The sequence below is a fragment of the Scomber japonicus genome, chromosome 1 (genome assembly GCF_027409825.1).
Source record: "Scomber japonicus isolate fScoJap1 chromosome 1, fScoJap1.pri, whole genome shotgun sequence".
Classification (NCBI taxonomy): Eukaryota; Metazoa; Chordata; class Actinopteri; order Scombriformes; family Scombridae; genus Scomber; species Scomber japonicus.
Window position 1 is genome coordinate 7,677,632 of NC_070578.1, and position 14,509 is coordinate 7,692,140.

The following is a 14,509-nucleotide window of genomic DNA, read 5'->3' on the forward strand; positions in this document are numbered from 1 at the left end:
AGTCGTATCCAACTACACTGACCTGACATTTTTTGCACGCTATGATAAGTCGAGGAGGTAGAGCATGTTATAACTGGGAATAATCATCAAAATGATTAGCTCCACCTATAGCATTACAGATGTCCTTCAAGTAATTCTTGACACTATGAATTGATACTAAGATATCATTTTTAAAAGTGGGTTGAAAATGAAAGATGATTGGATGGGTATTATCAGGATAATTCATGACGGGGGTAAAAGGTAAGAGAGACAGAAAAGTGGCTCTGAAACAGCTTGGTGAACTGCTTTACAGTCTAAAAAGTGACATTTATGTAATATGATGAAGGTCAATGTGTTTCAAACTGCAATTTAAACTATGCACTAATGTTGAAATATGTTGATTATGAAATAGCGACACAGCTTATGATACTCCTGTTAAAACATATAAACGGCAGACTGTAACTCAAAGGTACAAGCCTGACATAAAAGAAGCAGAGGTAAAATAGTACAATTCCATTAAAAAACATAAGCACAACATTAAAAACCAAATTTATTGCTTAGAAATTTAAATTGATCTTGGCACAAATTGTTGCTGCCAACTACAATGAATTATTCATAATGACTTTTTGGACGATGTAAGTATGCAAATGGCCTAACACATGAAGACTGGAGAACAAGATCACAGGTATCTTTCCAGCTCTGCCTGCACTCATTCATGGAAATTAATTCGTAATCAAGTAATTAATATCAGGAATTTGCATATTCCACTGGAGATGGACAAATTGGTGCGGCGAGGTGTTTGGTGCGGTGCTGATAAGTTTCTTTAAGTAGCAGGTGTGAATCTTGTCAGGGTCCGCTGCTGTCCGGCTCTTGGTGTTTGTGACCTGCTGTTGGAAGTCTGCTCACTGTGACAGTGTCTGCTTCCTGTTGTTGGGCGCCTGCAGTCATGTGCTTTCAGGTCTGTTAACCACAGAGCACTGGTGTTATGTGATGAGTCTCTCTCTCACACCTTTTCCACCACTTGATAAGCTTTTTTTTTTTTTGTGGTGTGGCTGTTGGTTTGTTACTGCACCACAGCTTCTTCTCTGGAGAATAGGGCAGAACAGTACACATGTTTTTTTTTATAGTGTAGTGTAGAATTACATAAAGATTGCATGAACATAATTAGACTAATTAAAATAGATGATTGCGTTACAGGGGCTTAAAGAGATTGTTTGCAAGCTGTAACATATTTTCTAAATTTAGCATTTATAATATCATTGAGGGCCTGTGGTGCATTACTGTTTTTAACCTTAACTGTAGTTGAACAACAAACCAGCGTATGCTCCTTTCATTTAAACCTGACCTGTGTACTTAAAACAAGGCATTCATCCCTTTGGCCTCTGCTTCTCTGGTACATCTCAGTCTGGCTGGTGTGCAGCATCCTCCTTGGCTTCAGTTATATACATTTCCTTACTCACCACGTCCACTCCTTGATCATTTCTGCGCCATTCTGTAGTTGAGCCAGCTAACCTGTTCATCTGTTGTTTTCATCTCGGTTTCAAGTAGCAGTTTCAAACGCGACACCGCCAACGTACAGTCGACTAATCCCCTTTTCTTGATGCATCAGTGCAGTGATAATGCCATTGATGGAGCTGGCATCTCAAATTGTGCTGTGAAATGATCATATCTTACAATGGGAATATGTGTTCTGTACATGAAATGTGTGGAGAATCCATTTCCCCACCGTGACTGAAAAAGAGCTGTCTGCTGCTAACGTAAAGCAATGGAGGGAAACATTGTGACGGTAAAGACACACAGATACAATTGTCTTCAACTCAATGAGGGTTTGGTTCCAGATTCATGATAACATGTTGCATTTGACTAGGTGAGTAGTGAAGTTACTTCTTTTTGGGTTACTTTTACCTGTAATATCATGTGCTTCTTTTTTCTGTTGTTGTTTGTATTGATTTGTTAAGTGTACTGAGATTCGCTGGATGATTTACACTTTAAATAAACTTAAGTTAAAATTTGTCTTCCCAACTTCTAACAAGTAAGAAAGTAAGATTTCATTTGTCACGGCTGTGAGCGGGTGGACCCAAAAAGCAGACAGTCTCGGGAAAAAGGGCACTTTATTGGCCAACAACAAAATAACTCAGGCCACATGGGCAGAGGACACACAGTAGGAACTAACTCAGAGACCAAACAGAGAAAACAGAGATTCGGACAAAGACTGAACTGAAAACCAAAACCTATATAGACATGGGGTAATAACTAAACACATATATAGACATGGGGTAATAACTAAACACATATATAGACATGGGGTAATAACTAAACACCTATATAGACATGGGGTAATAACTAAACACATATATAGACATGGGGTAATAACTAAACACCTGTATAGACACGGGGTAATAACTAAACACCTATATAGACATGGGGTAATAACTAAACACCTGTATAGACACGGGGTAATAACTAAACACCTATATAGACATGGGGTAATAACTAAACACCTATATAGACATGGGGTAATAACTAAACACCTATATAGACATGGGGTAATAACTAAACACCTATATAGACATGGGGTAATAACTAAACACATATATAGACATGGGGTAATAACTAAACACCTGTATAGACACGGGGTAATAACTAAACACCTATATAGACATGGGGTAATAACTAAACACCTATATAGACATGGGGTAATAACTAAAAACATATATAGACATGGGGTAATAACTAAACACCTATATAGACATGGGGTAATAACTAAACACATATATAGACATGGGGTAATAACTAAACACCTATATAGACATGGGGTAATAACTAAACACCTATATAGACATGGGGTAATAACTAAACACATATATAGACATGGGGTAATAACTAAACAGGACACAGGTGAGTGAAACACGACAGGTGAAACACATGAAGCAATCAACTAAGGCAGGGGAAACACAGGAAGTAAAACTAACAAAACACATCAAGAGAATAACTCAAAATAAAACACAATCTACAAGAGGATGTGACATCATTTATATAGCACCTGCTAAAATTCAAAGTTACAAAATGCCGCAAAGGGTACAGATACAGAAGAATATGATATTGATATCGATATACCAGCTGAAGAATATTTTTTGCAGTGATCCCTCAAATGTGGTGTAATGGGAATTCTTATTATTAATCTTCTCTGATCAAATGAGCAACTATGTCATATGATTAGGTGTATGTGTGTATCATGAAATGCTGATTGAGTGAACATCATGTATGTTATAATCTACTGACTAACCATTGTCCTGATTGTACACACATTATGATGTGACTATTGTGCTTACATTGTTCTAATGATAGAACAAGGGCATGCTTTCACAAGATAATGTATTGTATATAATCTGACTATTTCCTCTGCTCCGGGCTCACTGTGCCATCTCACGCTTGAGACAGCAAGAGTCCGTCTGCACTTGAATTAAGAAAGAGGACCAAATATACATAAAATGCTGCCTATATACATTTTAAACATTTTAAAAAAGTATTGGCTTATTTTGGACAACATATACACCAAAATCGGCCAATAATATCGGCTGACCAATATATCTGTGAGGCATTCATATGAAGTTATATACAGAAAAAATGTTTTAAATAAATTACAGTTTCTACATGGAAGAGAAGTTTCTACTGGATTTTGAGAGTTTTTTTTTTAAAGCCATTTACAAACTATCTAATGAAGGAGTGGGATGGGGGGGGTGTTCCAGAGGGTTATACCCTTACAAGAAAAGCACAATCACCCCTTTCAATCAGCCTTGGCTTTACGTTGTGTTTAGAGTTTATTAGGAAATGTTAGCATTGTGACGTTAGCAGTAGCAGGTCAAGGCAAAGATGTGAACAGCAGGTCTTTAACGTTTACAGAAAATGAGCTATATCATAATATGCATCATTATCTGGATATGAGATTCTGGTCATATCACACAGCTCTAACACAGAGAATGTTGGCAGCGTCTCCTGGCCTCTGCCGTGCATTTGGATGCCAATCTACTGAACTTGTCTGTGTCACAAACAGGGAGAAGGCGCTGTTCCTGCAGTACAAATGATGCTATAGCCTTCAGAATTTCTGGCATTGACAGATGGTGGAAGGAGTAAAAAATCTATTCAAAATAAAATCACTTCCATCTTCTTCTGTGAAACCAAACAGAGGAAGAGAGTGCAGTAAATGACAGAAGAAGAAGAAGTATGAGAAATGTGTTGTCTTAGGGTGGAGAATTGACATCACACTCTTGCAAGTGTGAAAAACAGACTGACAGTCACTGATAAAATAAATATATAAATACTAAATTTAAAAATGCTATATGACATATATCACACGTTTTACTTTGTAATGTATTTTCCTGAGAACTGATAGGGGTTACACTTCAAGTGACATTTAAACTCCTTTCACACTCTTTTCAGTGTTTGAGCTTCAACTGATGCTTTACCTTCACGTAGCGCTCTCTCGACACTTCGCCATAATTCAGTCATTACTCCTTTTCAACACTACTTTTATCACTTTAACATCTTTAGTTGCCACTTCAACTACTTTCAGTGCTTCAATGTCAGGTACAGTTTATTTTGATACTTTCAACTTCAGCTGTTACTGACACAAGAAAGTGTTTCTGAACCTCCAAAGGTTCAATCTACATTTTTTTTAATAGAGGATACATGTAAAATGAAGCCTTCCCTAGTTACCATATATACATAAAATGCAGCATAATGCATATCATCCTTAAAATGTTTAATTAACCCTTCATCTTTAACTGCTCTACAGTTGTGCAGTGCAGTTGTTTATCTCATTTACTGGTACTAAAGTAACAGTAACAGTGTTTTCCATTTCCCTCTCTGCACACAACGTGATACAGTAACTCTACATCAGCTATCCAACCAGAGAACTATTCCAGTAAAAGCCAGTAATTCTACAGCATATCTGACAGGATGTGATGCTGAGAATTGGGATTTCTGCGATCTGAAGCTGGCAAACCATTGGTGGAAAACTCTGAGTCACCAACACGAATGCGAGCGAAGGAAACACAAATTGACTGTGTTTCTCCGCAGGCTCTGTATCAACCATCGGAGACGCAGTAAATGTAACTTTCTGTCGAAGCAAATTAAAAGAGCAATTGGAAATGCCTCTGGATGTGAAATAATTGTAGAGACGGCAGCGTACAGACTTTTAAATTTTCATGTTTCTTAATGATCCATTAAAATAAAGGACACACAAACACTAAAAGAAAAACAATTAAAACTGGAAGCAGTGATGAACGAACCCTCGCATGCATCACGGAGTGGCAGCCGTGTTATTGCTACTAAAGATTGGTGGACTCGGCTCTGAATTTTATCGGACACTTTGTCAATGGGTAAAATAATATTTCCTGTGTGCTGGAGATATAGGAAACTGTGTATAAATTTGATGAACTCTGTGTGATTTGGGCTTCACTTCTGGTTGACTCTAGGCAAAACTTCATAAGTAAAATATTAATGCTGCAATATATTTACCAGAGGGAAACTGACATGGATATTCATTTTCATGAATATTAGACATTGCATGTAGCACATAACTATCACTTTCTAACCACCTCAAAGATGCTAAAAGTAATTAGGAGGTGCAATAGGGCTGATGTGGCACGCCCAAGCCCAGCAGTAATGTCACATTGAAAAACTTAGTACTATGAACATGGGTGTCAAGTTTCATGAGTTTTTGCACATCTCAAAGACCTCAAACATGTGTCCTTAAAATGAAAAGTGATGCATGATATCTAAAACGACTGGCCTCCTGTCCAACAAAAAATCAATACTGGCCATGCCTGATCCAGGTCCTGGCCAGGTCACTACAGAACTGTGCAATTTTCACCAGCACTGACATGTATGCCAATTTTCATTAGTTTTCAGCACCCACCCAGCCGCCCCCCCCCCCCCCCCCCCCCCACACACACACACACACAAAAAGCAATGGCATTCTATAATATAAAATACACTTTCAGTGCCAAGGGCTGGGCCTTAATAATAATCTCAACAAAAACCAATAGGTTCCTCGCACTTTCATGCTTGAGCCCAGATAATTCTTCAAAATACAACAGGGCTTTCACACCACTCAGTGCTCAGGCCCTAATAATAATAATGATAATAATAATAATAATAATTCTTCGAAATACAAAAGGACTTTCACACCACTCAGTGCTCAGGCCCTAATAATCATAATAATAATAATAATAATAATAACAATAATTCTTCGAAATACAAAAGGACTTTCACACCACTCAGTGCTCAGGCCCTAATAATCATAATAATCATAATAATAATTCTTCAAAATACAAAAGGACTTTCACACACCACTCTGTGCCCAGGCCTTATAATAATCTCTACAAAAAATAGGTCCCTAATGAATTGTTGGGAGATGGAGAGACAGTAGGAGGAAAAAAAAAAATTGGTCACAGAGTAACTGAAAAAAATGTCTGTTACATGCAGTGTACACGCAGCTGGAGTGAACTCCTCGATGTCACCACAGTGTCTCTCAGTGATGAGCTGAACTGTGCATGTGCTGACTACATGTGTATTATTATATATTAAATAATGTCTGTCTCAGATGTGACTCAGAAGGGTTTGTCAGTGTTAGTATGTGTGTGTATTTGTGTGTCAACGTGCATGTGCATGTTGGCGTGCATGTGTGTTCCTACTGTAGCATGCATGGGATTTTTGTTAATGAAGAGAAACAGCTGGCTTTAATCAAGACAACTGTCGGTTGATCTCACACAGATCTCTGCTTCTTGAACTGAACCAAACACGCACATGCACACACACACACACACACACACATACACACACACACATGCACACACACACTAACTCATGGCAAGGAAAGTGTATTAACACAATAACCAAACTAAACTGTGTTTTTAGGCTCATCAGCCTTGAATTAAACAAGAACGCTTTGGCATCCAATTATTTTACATCTGAAAGACACACACTGATAAACATGCACATACTGTACATTCACCCACAAAATACCACGGAGGGTTTATTGTGAGTTTAGGGTTGCCAAATTACCATTCCATATCCAAACAGATGGCTTTAAGGGAAGCCTGTTAGCCGCATATGTTACTCGTCTTTTGTTTATTGGGATGAAACGCAGTCTGCATCCATTTGTTCCTTCAACGAGCATAAATAGCACTTATTTGGTCTTCTATACACACGCATGTGTGTTGTACACAATGAGAACACATGGTTAGCTGCATTAACCCACACAAATAAAGCAATACATGTATGAAGAATGAAATATTTCTTTTTTGGGGCTCCTTTAATTGCTTTTCCTGTCATAATAGCATACTGGATAATCTCCAAGTGTTCATTTTTCATCTTTAATATTTCTATCAAGATATTAACATATCTAACTTGCAGAAAAATGAATAATTTTCAACATCAGGCAACTAAATCCTAGTGATGATGCTCAAATTTTTGATCGAAAAACTATTAATTCTCTAAATTACATTAGATGAATGAGTTGTTTGTGAGTTATCTGACAGCACATTTAAGCAAGCAATTACATACAGAACATACACAAATATAATCTATTATCAATTAAAGTTCGAAATGAATGACATCTAAGGTAATAGAGTTTTTTATAGTTTAATAGTTTTAATTATTAAATTAATTTCTTTAAAAACATGGATATGTAAATAGACAATGTAATTATACTCTCACTATACGCTCGTATTTTTTGCTTTAATTCACCTGACAAATCCACAGGCACTGTTTAATAACAGCTATTTAACTACAGAAAGAAGGATTCTCTTTCACATATCAAGAGACAAACACATCCTGAGACTGGGTGTGAATGTTTTGTCAAAGAAAATAATTGGAGTGGACAAAATGAAAGAAAGACTTGTTGGCAAAGCAGTGCTGATGCTTAAATTGGATTTCAAAATATAATTCACATATTCTTGAAAAGGATGTATAAATGATGCCTAACACATCACTAACTGAAGCTAAGCTGTGTCAAATGGCTGTAAAAAATATTATTGTTGTTAGCAACACACTGAAGTTATACAATTTAAGTACTGACATAAAGGTCTTGAAATAACTTCAAATTAAAAAAATAATGCTATGAAAACAAGTAGAATTAATTCCCAGCAAACTGACAGATGTTTGTTTCACATCTCAGTTCAGCATTTTTTCTTGTCTCTAGGAATGGCAAAGTCAGCCTGTTAGTCACTCTGTCCTCCACTTTTCTAAGAAGGAAAAATCTAGTTGACTATTAAAATGGAAATCTTAGACACAGAGGATGAGTCCTAATGATTTGCCGATCTCTTGACTTTCCCCCTTGTGCCACCATGAGCTGGACATTTGGGGCTCAAAGAGAAATATCTCAACAACTATCACATGACTTGCCATGACATTGGTAACAGATATTCAACATCTCCAGAGGATACATTCTAATGAGTTGTTAGTTGTCTATTTAAATAGCTCTATACTGATTGCTGTGAAATGATGACTTTGTGCCAACATTTCATTTTGTCCAACTTTTTAGATTACGACCAAACACTTGCAGAACACATGACATCCCTGTCCCCAACAGCCTCAGCTATACTTTAGTGGATCTGTGCTAATTAGCACATTTGCATCATAAACCAACACAGTGAACATAATAAACATGACTGAGCTCAAGTTCAGCCTCACAGAGCCAACGGCTGTGGAGTCGTAATCTTGTTTTTATATTAACATGGGGGAAAAAGACTCCTTGTACTGTGGAGGGGTTGCAAATACAGCTGATCCCACTGAGAATCAACACCTCAGTAGCTCTTTTCAGCTTTCAGCTCATTGTTTTGGGTAATCAGTTCATATGATTGACTCTATAATCCACATAGTACCAAGAGCCTTCTTTTCTATTAAGAAGGAGGAAAAGGAATGCAGCAATTTAAAAATTAAATAGTCTAAAAACTGACAAGTAAATTAGACTACACATCTTACTGTGTGTTGTTGAGCATACTCAACACAGAACAAGTGCACTCATTAGGGTAAATGAATTCTGTTTACAGTCTGAAACACTTAGGTTAAAAAAGATTTGAAAAAGATATGACAAGAGAAAAAAAATGAAGGAAACACTCTGAAAATTGACAAAGGACTTGTGTGACTAACCAAATGAATAATTTAACTAATTAACTAAATGAATCATTTCATTCATCATGATGACAACAGGAGTCACGGCGGTCAAACAACAGTGTCATATTGGCTGCTTCAGAGAAGGAGGAACCTTTGGGGGGAAATTAATGGAGCACTCACATGTTGCTCTTTTAGGTGTTGGCACATTATTAAATAACTCTTTAAAATGAAGGATAGGGATATCAGAGTGTACAAACCAAATGGAAAATAGTACAATCTTATTTGGAATGAAGATCTGTTGGGCGCAAAAAGGAGATGTGGCAAAAATGTGAAAAACTCCAACTATTGACATTCATTTGTAGTTTTTTGCATTTCTTGAACTGACACATATTCATTCTCTGAAGATTTACCCTAACTTTAAGCATAACCACTGCATGCCTAACCGTAACCCTAACCTTAATCTAGTAACCTTAAATTTGAATGGTTTACCTTTTGGGGACACAAGCAAATGTGAGAACTGATTCATGTCCTCACAATGTCGGTAATACAAGTACACACACACACACAAACACACACACACACACACACACATTTTCTGTCCCTCGAAGAATCATGTCAAAAGCTCTCTCTCTCCCCCCCTCTCCCTAGCTCTCTCTCTCTCTCTCTCTCTCTCTCTCTCTCTCTCTCTCTCCATATTAAACTGTGCCTCCACTCAAACTAAATCCCTGGAGTGAGAGTGAAAATAAGTAAGAGAGCAAAGGAGAGAGAGGGAGGGAGGGAGTGAAAGCAAGACAGAGAGACAGAGAGACAGACAGAGAATGAGATGGGATTACAGGGATAATGTGAGCAGATGGAGGGAGGTCGAGGCTCCAGCAGGACTCTCCACTCCAAACGGATTAAAAGACTTCAACCGAGCCACCGACAACCGAACGGATGCTGCGTTCCTCTTGCTCGAGACACCGAGCTGAGCCGGGCTCACCCCCTGCCGCCCTCTGCTAAGCCCGGAAATGAAAACTTGCCGTCTTTCAGTGTGACGCTGTAAACAGTCAGGTCATTGAAATGTATTACCCCTCCTCCCCCCTTCCTAAAAACACATTAAAAAAAAAAAAAAACCCCATCCATTTAGGAAACATTTTGGCTGATCCCCCTCTTTACACTTGGTATTATCAAGCCTCCTGTTAGAGCAAAACGCTTCCAAATTCAGACAGATGCACCAATGGCATGTTGAAGATCCAATCACCCAAACCAGCATTGTTCAGACAGGGATTAGGTCATATAAGCAACAATATGGAATGTGTTGCTAATCTACAAACACACTAAGCCATTTTACACTTGATATAGATCCTTATTGTAAGTGGTTGGCTTTAACTGGTTAACTCAATAAAATGCAATTTCTATGCAATAAACTTTCATTTCATAAAAATGCAGATGCCCCCCGCTGTCACTGCCTCTCATACATAGTATTTACATCTTATAAAGCTGACAATAAAACTTGTTTTGTTCAATCCTCCGCCAGCAATATCCAGACAATCCATTTTTTGACAACAATGTTATTGTCTGAGCTGTCTCCTGTGTGTTTGATTCCTGTTAATTTGTAGGGGGAAAAAAATATATAATAACCGAGTCTGTCAGAAAAGATGAAACTAGTTCAGCTTTTGACAGAATGCAGAGGAAAAACATCATCCTCTAACGTATTTCATCAACTGGTGAAATTTGTTCCACTTGTATAAATGGAAAAAAGGAAAAAAAGAAACCTGGGAGAATTCAGATGTCAAAAGTCCCAACTGAGCGCCTGCTTTAAATCAAACAGAGGCTGAACATAAGCTACGTCTTCTAAAGCTCTATAAAGGAACTCTCTGAGGACGCTGCTGTGGTGCAACGGCAAGGTAAAGTGTCACATTTAACACTGAAACGTATAGGTTTCCCTTCAATATTCATGTGGGGAGAAGAAAATGACTGTGACAAAATAGCCAACTCTGCATGCTGTTACTGGGAGTGTAAATTAGCTTCCTGTGCCAAGAGCAGCCTCAGCTTATTTTCTGCACCAGGATAGTTCACATTACAGAGACCAATAGGTTTCATTGATAAGGTCACTCCCCCAGTCAAATGCAGTTAACTGGTCTTAATGGAACAAGCTACATGCAGACATATGGATAGACACATAGATCCACCTCAATATTAAGCAGAGGATACATATTGTCTTTGCACTCTGTATTCTAGTCTCCAGTGCTCAGTGTCACAGTCAATTAGCCCAGTGTTTCATCCCTTCACATATGCATTCATTAATGTGGTTGTGGCTGCGTGTTCAGTCTCCCTCCGTCTCTCTCCCTCTGGCTCTGCTTTATCCGCAGGTGATAATTAACCTGTTGGTACGGTGGCCGTTCCGCACCGCCCTTCTCCCCTGACATCCCAGCATCTGTGCTCTGCTGGCAGCGGCAGCACGCACATTCCCACTGCCCTAATTTACTCGAGCACATGAATCATCATCAGCGCAGATGAATGTCACTCAATTTAACCTCTATTGTAAACACAGGCCACTTTGACACCGCTCCCTGGCAGACTTCCCCCAATGGGAAAGCCTCAACTTATCTGATCTCATGAGCTAAGCAGGCTTTGGGTTGGTTTGGGGCGTGGATGTGAGGCAGGGAAGGAATTCCAGATGTTGTAAAATGAAGTGGCAAGTTAGTTCAGCAATAGGGCCCCACCAGAGCTAACCTTTCTGGGTCTTTCTGGGTGAGGTTTTCTGTCTGTGTTCATGTGGGTTAAATCATCTCCCAAAACCACACTGCTCTCATGACCTTCCACCAAGATCCTGACCTGAGGGTGCTGCACACAGACCCTGCTCCTAAATTATTCATTGTGAAATGTCCCTGAGGAGCAGTGTGCCCCAATATTTAGCATTACTCAACACAGTCTAACACAATTTATGTTGTCCCCTTGATTATCATGGCGAGGATACTGTATATCTTGTCAGATAGATTGAACAATTATTAAAATCAAGATAATAAAGATGCTGTAAAATACTGTCTCACTATTACAGCTCCACTACAGTGTTGATGAGTTTAGCTTTAGAGGGTACACAATTCCTTCTGGATAATCTCAACAGAATTGCTGTAAATCAAATTCTGCTCTCCAATGCGCAAATTACGCACACTATTAATACAACGTGATGTATTCAGATCATTCGGGCAAACCAGCACAATAAGTATATGAAATAATCATGGAAGAAAATATTTAATCATATTTAGGACAAATTGTGTTTACATGTTGCATGATGTACCAGGCAGGGAGAGCAGACAAGACGAGAAATGCGCGCACAGAGCCTCCTGCTCAACGCCGCCTCCCTCTCTCTCTCTCTCTCTCTCTCTCTCTCTCTCTCTCTCTCTCTCTTTCTCACACACTTTCAAGCACACACCGGGTCGCTCGCTGACACACATGCGCGCTCGACCTTTTGCTCACCTCTTTTATCTTGAACTTTGACGGAGATTTCCACCAGAGGCTCCGTCTCTCTGTCCAGTCTCCGTGATATGACAATATCCCCGCCGTCCCGGCTCACGCTGACCGGTGAGCTCTCCACGTCTGGCTCCACCATCTCAAACGTGGCTGACTGAAACCTCATCGGGTTCAGGTTCATCACCACAGAACCGATCCCAGCATCCTCGGACACGTTGATGAAAACGGGGCTGTCCGATTCCAGTATTGATCTGGATCTCCGTGCAGGAACTTTAATCTGTGGTTTAGTTTTCTGTTTCCCCGCTTCTGCGTTTGGTGAGGGCGCAACGGGCCATTGCCGTGGATTGATCTCCACGGCGATGCTCTGGCTGGTGCGCGGTGGCCATCCACGGTCCCGTGCAAACACTTGAAACTTAATAGGTTCATTCAGACCGAGGATGGAGTCCACCAGGAGGATGTCGCCGGTTTTGGGCACCGCATAGAAACTCCCGTTTTTGGGCAAGACAAAGTAGATAAGCTCCGCATTTTTACCACTATCATCGTCCCGCGCTGTGACCGTGTAGATCGCCGTGCGGAGCGCAGTGGCATCATCCAGGCTCAGTTTCACATCAGCACCGGGGAAAACAGGCTGGTGGTCGTTCGTGTCCAGAACGTCCACCTTGATGGACGCCACCTCGGCAACAACCGGAGACTCCTCTTCCCCCTCCCGGGAGAGTCCCGCGCATTGCCCGCAACACAAACCAAGACCCAGTGCGTATTCAGCCTTCTCCTCCCGGTCCAGAATCCCAGAAGTCTTTAATAAAATGTGGCCCCGTTTGTGGTGCGCAAAGACACGAAAATTCTCGCTCCCATCTCCCATGAGTTTGAAGTGCGCTGCCGCTGAGCCAGGCTCCTCTGTACCACACAGCCTTTGAGAGATGAGCCGCTTTAAGGGGACACTCAGTCCGTTGACCCGGGAGCCCGGAGACGAGTTCTCAAACACATGCCCGTGAAAGAACGGCACCTGCTCCACGGTCCTGTTCCCGAAGGCGCACGAAAACAAAAAGGGCAAAAATGCGACCCAAATCATGACTAGATATCTCATCGGCTCCACTGTACTAAAGCGCTCGTGCCACACAGAGATCCATGGGTACACTCATTCCTTGGGGATATCTCTCCTCTTTCCCTTAAAGATCCAAAAACTTCCATTTAAATTGGAACGCACATATTCGTTGGCACCACACTTCAGCTTGACGCAGGAGAACTTTGCCTCTGTGTGTTTGTGTTGCTGGTCCTCCTCTCCTCCTCTCTCCTCTCTGTCTGCTGTCTCACCAGCAGCGCTCTCTGTCTGTGCGCGTCCCGGCAAAAAACTGCTTCTTACAGCTCGAGTGCGCGCTTACCTCTGCTCTCTTCCTGGCTCTCTCTTGCGTGCGTTGTTTCCGACTGATCTCACACGGGAATCACACTTAATCCATCTTGCGTTTGAGTTGCTGTAAACTGTGCGCAGCCATACTCCGGCATCCTCTCACATGGATCAGTCCTCTTATTATGTGGAAATCGGTTTTCTTTGCAACTCAAATGTACCGATGAGATGTGACTCATCACGAGGATATCACACTGAACCGGTTGTTTTACGCATGCATTGCCAAAGCATCCAGCGCAATGCATCCGAAGCAGAGTGATGCGGCGGTAACGGATTCGCTCATCGGAAATGAACTTCTCAGCACAGGAGCAGCGAGTCGAATCAACTCGTGCTCGTGCGCACGCGTGCACAAACACCCACACTGCCAACTGCGCGCAAGTGTTTCTCTGTGTGTGTCTGTGTATCAGGGGGATCCTCAGGGAAACGACCCGAGCTCTCTTCTCACTTTGATCAATGTCCAGTCTTGCACGTCCAGATCCATCACTCCTCTTTCCAATAGCACGTCAGTCCATTGGATTAAAATAATGTAAAAATCGATCATTTTTAAGCGCCTCC

General features: G+C 40.5%; 1 protein-coding gene across 1 annotated transcript in view; it reads right to left on the reverse strand.

Annotated features, from left to right (window-relative positions):
- si:ch211-186j3.6 (neural-cadherin) overlaps window positions 1-13,621 on the reverse strand; it is a 334,099-nt gene extending 320,478 nt beyond the window's left edge. Inside the window, exon 1 of the mRNA XM_053316841.1 lies at window positions 12,559-13,621. Coding sequence (XP_053172816.1) covers window positions 12,559-13,621 — 1,063 coding nt within the window. The remainder of the gene's footprint in view (window positions 1-12,558) is intronic.
- Between the last annotated feature and the right edge of the window lie 888 nt (window positions 13,622-14,509).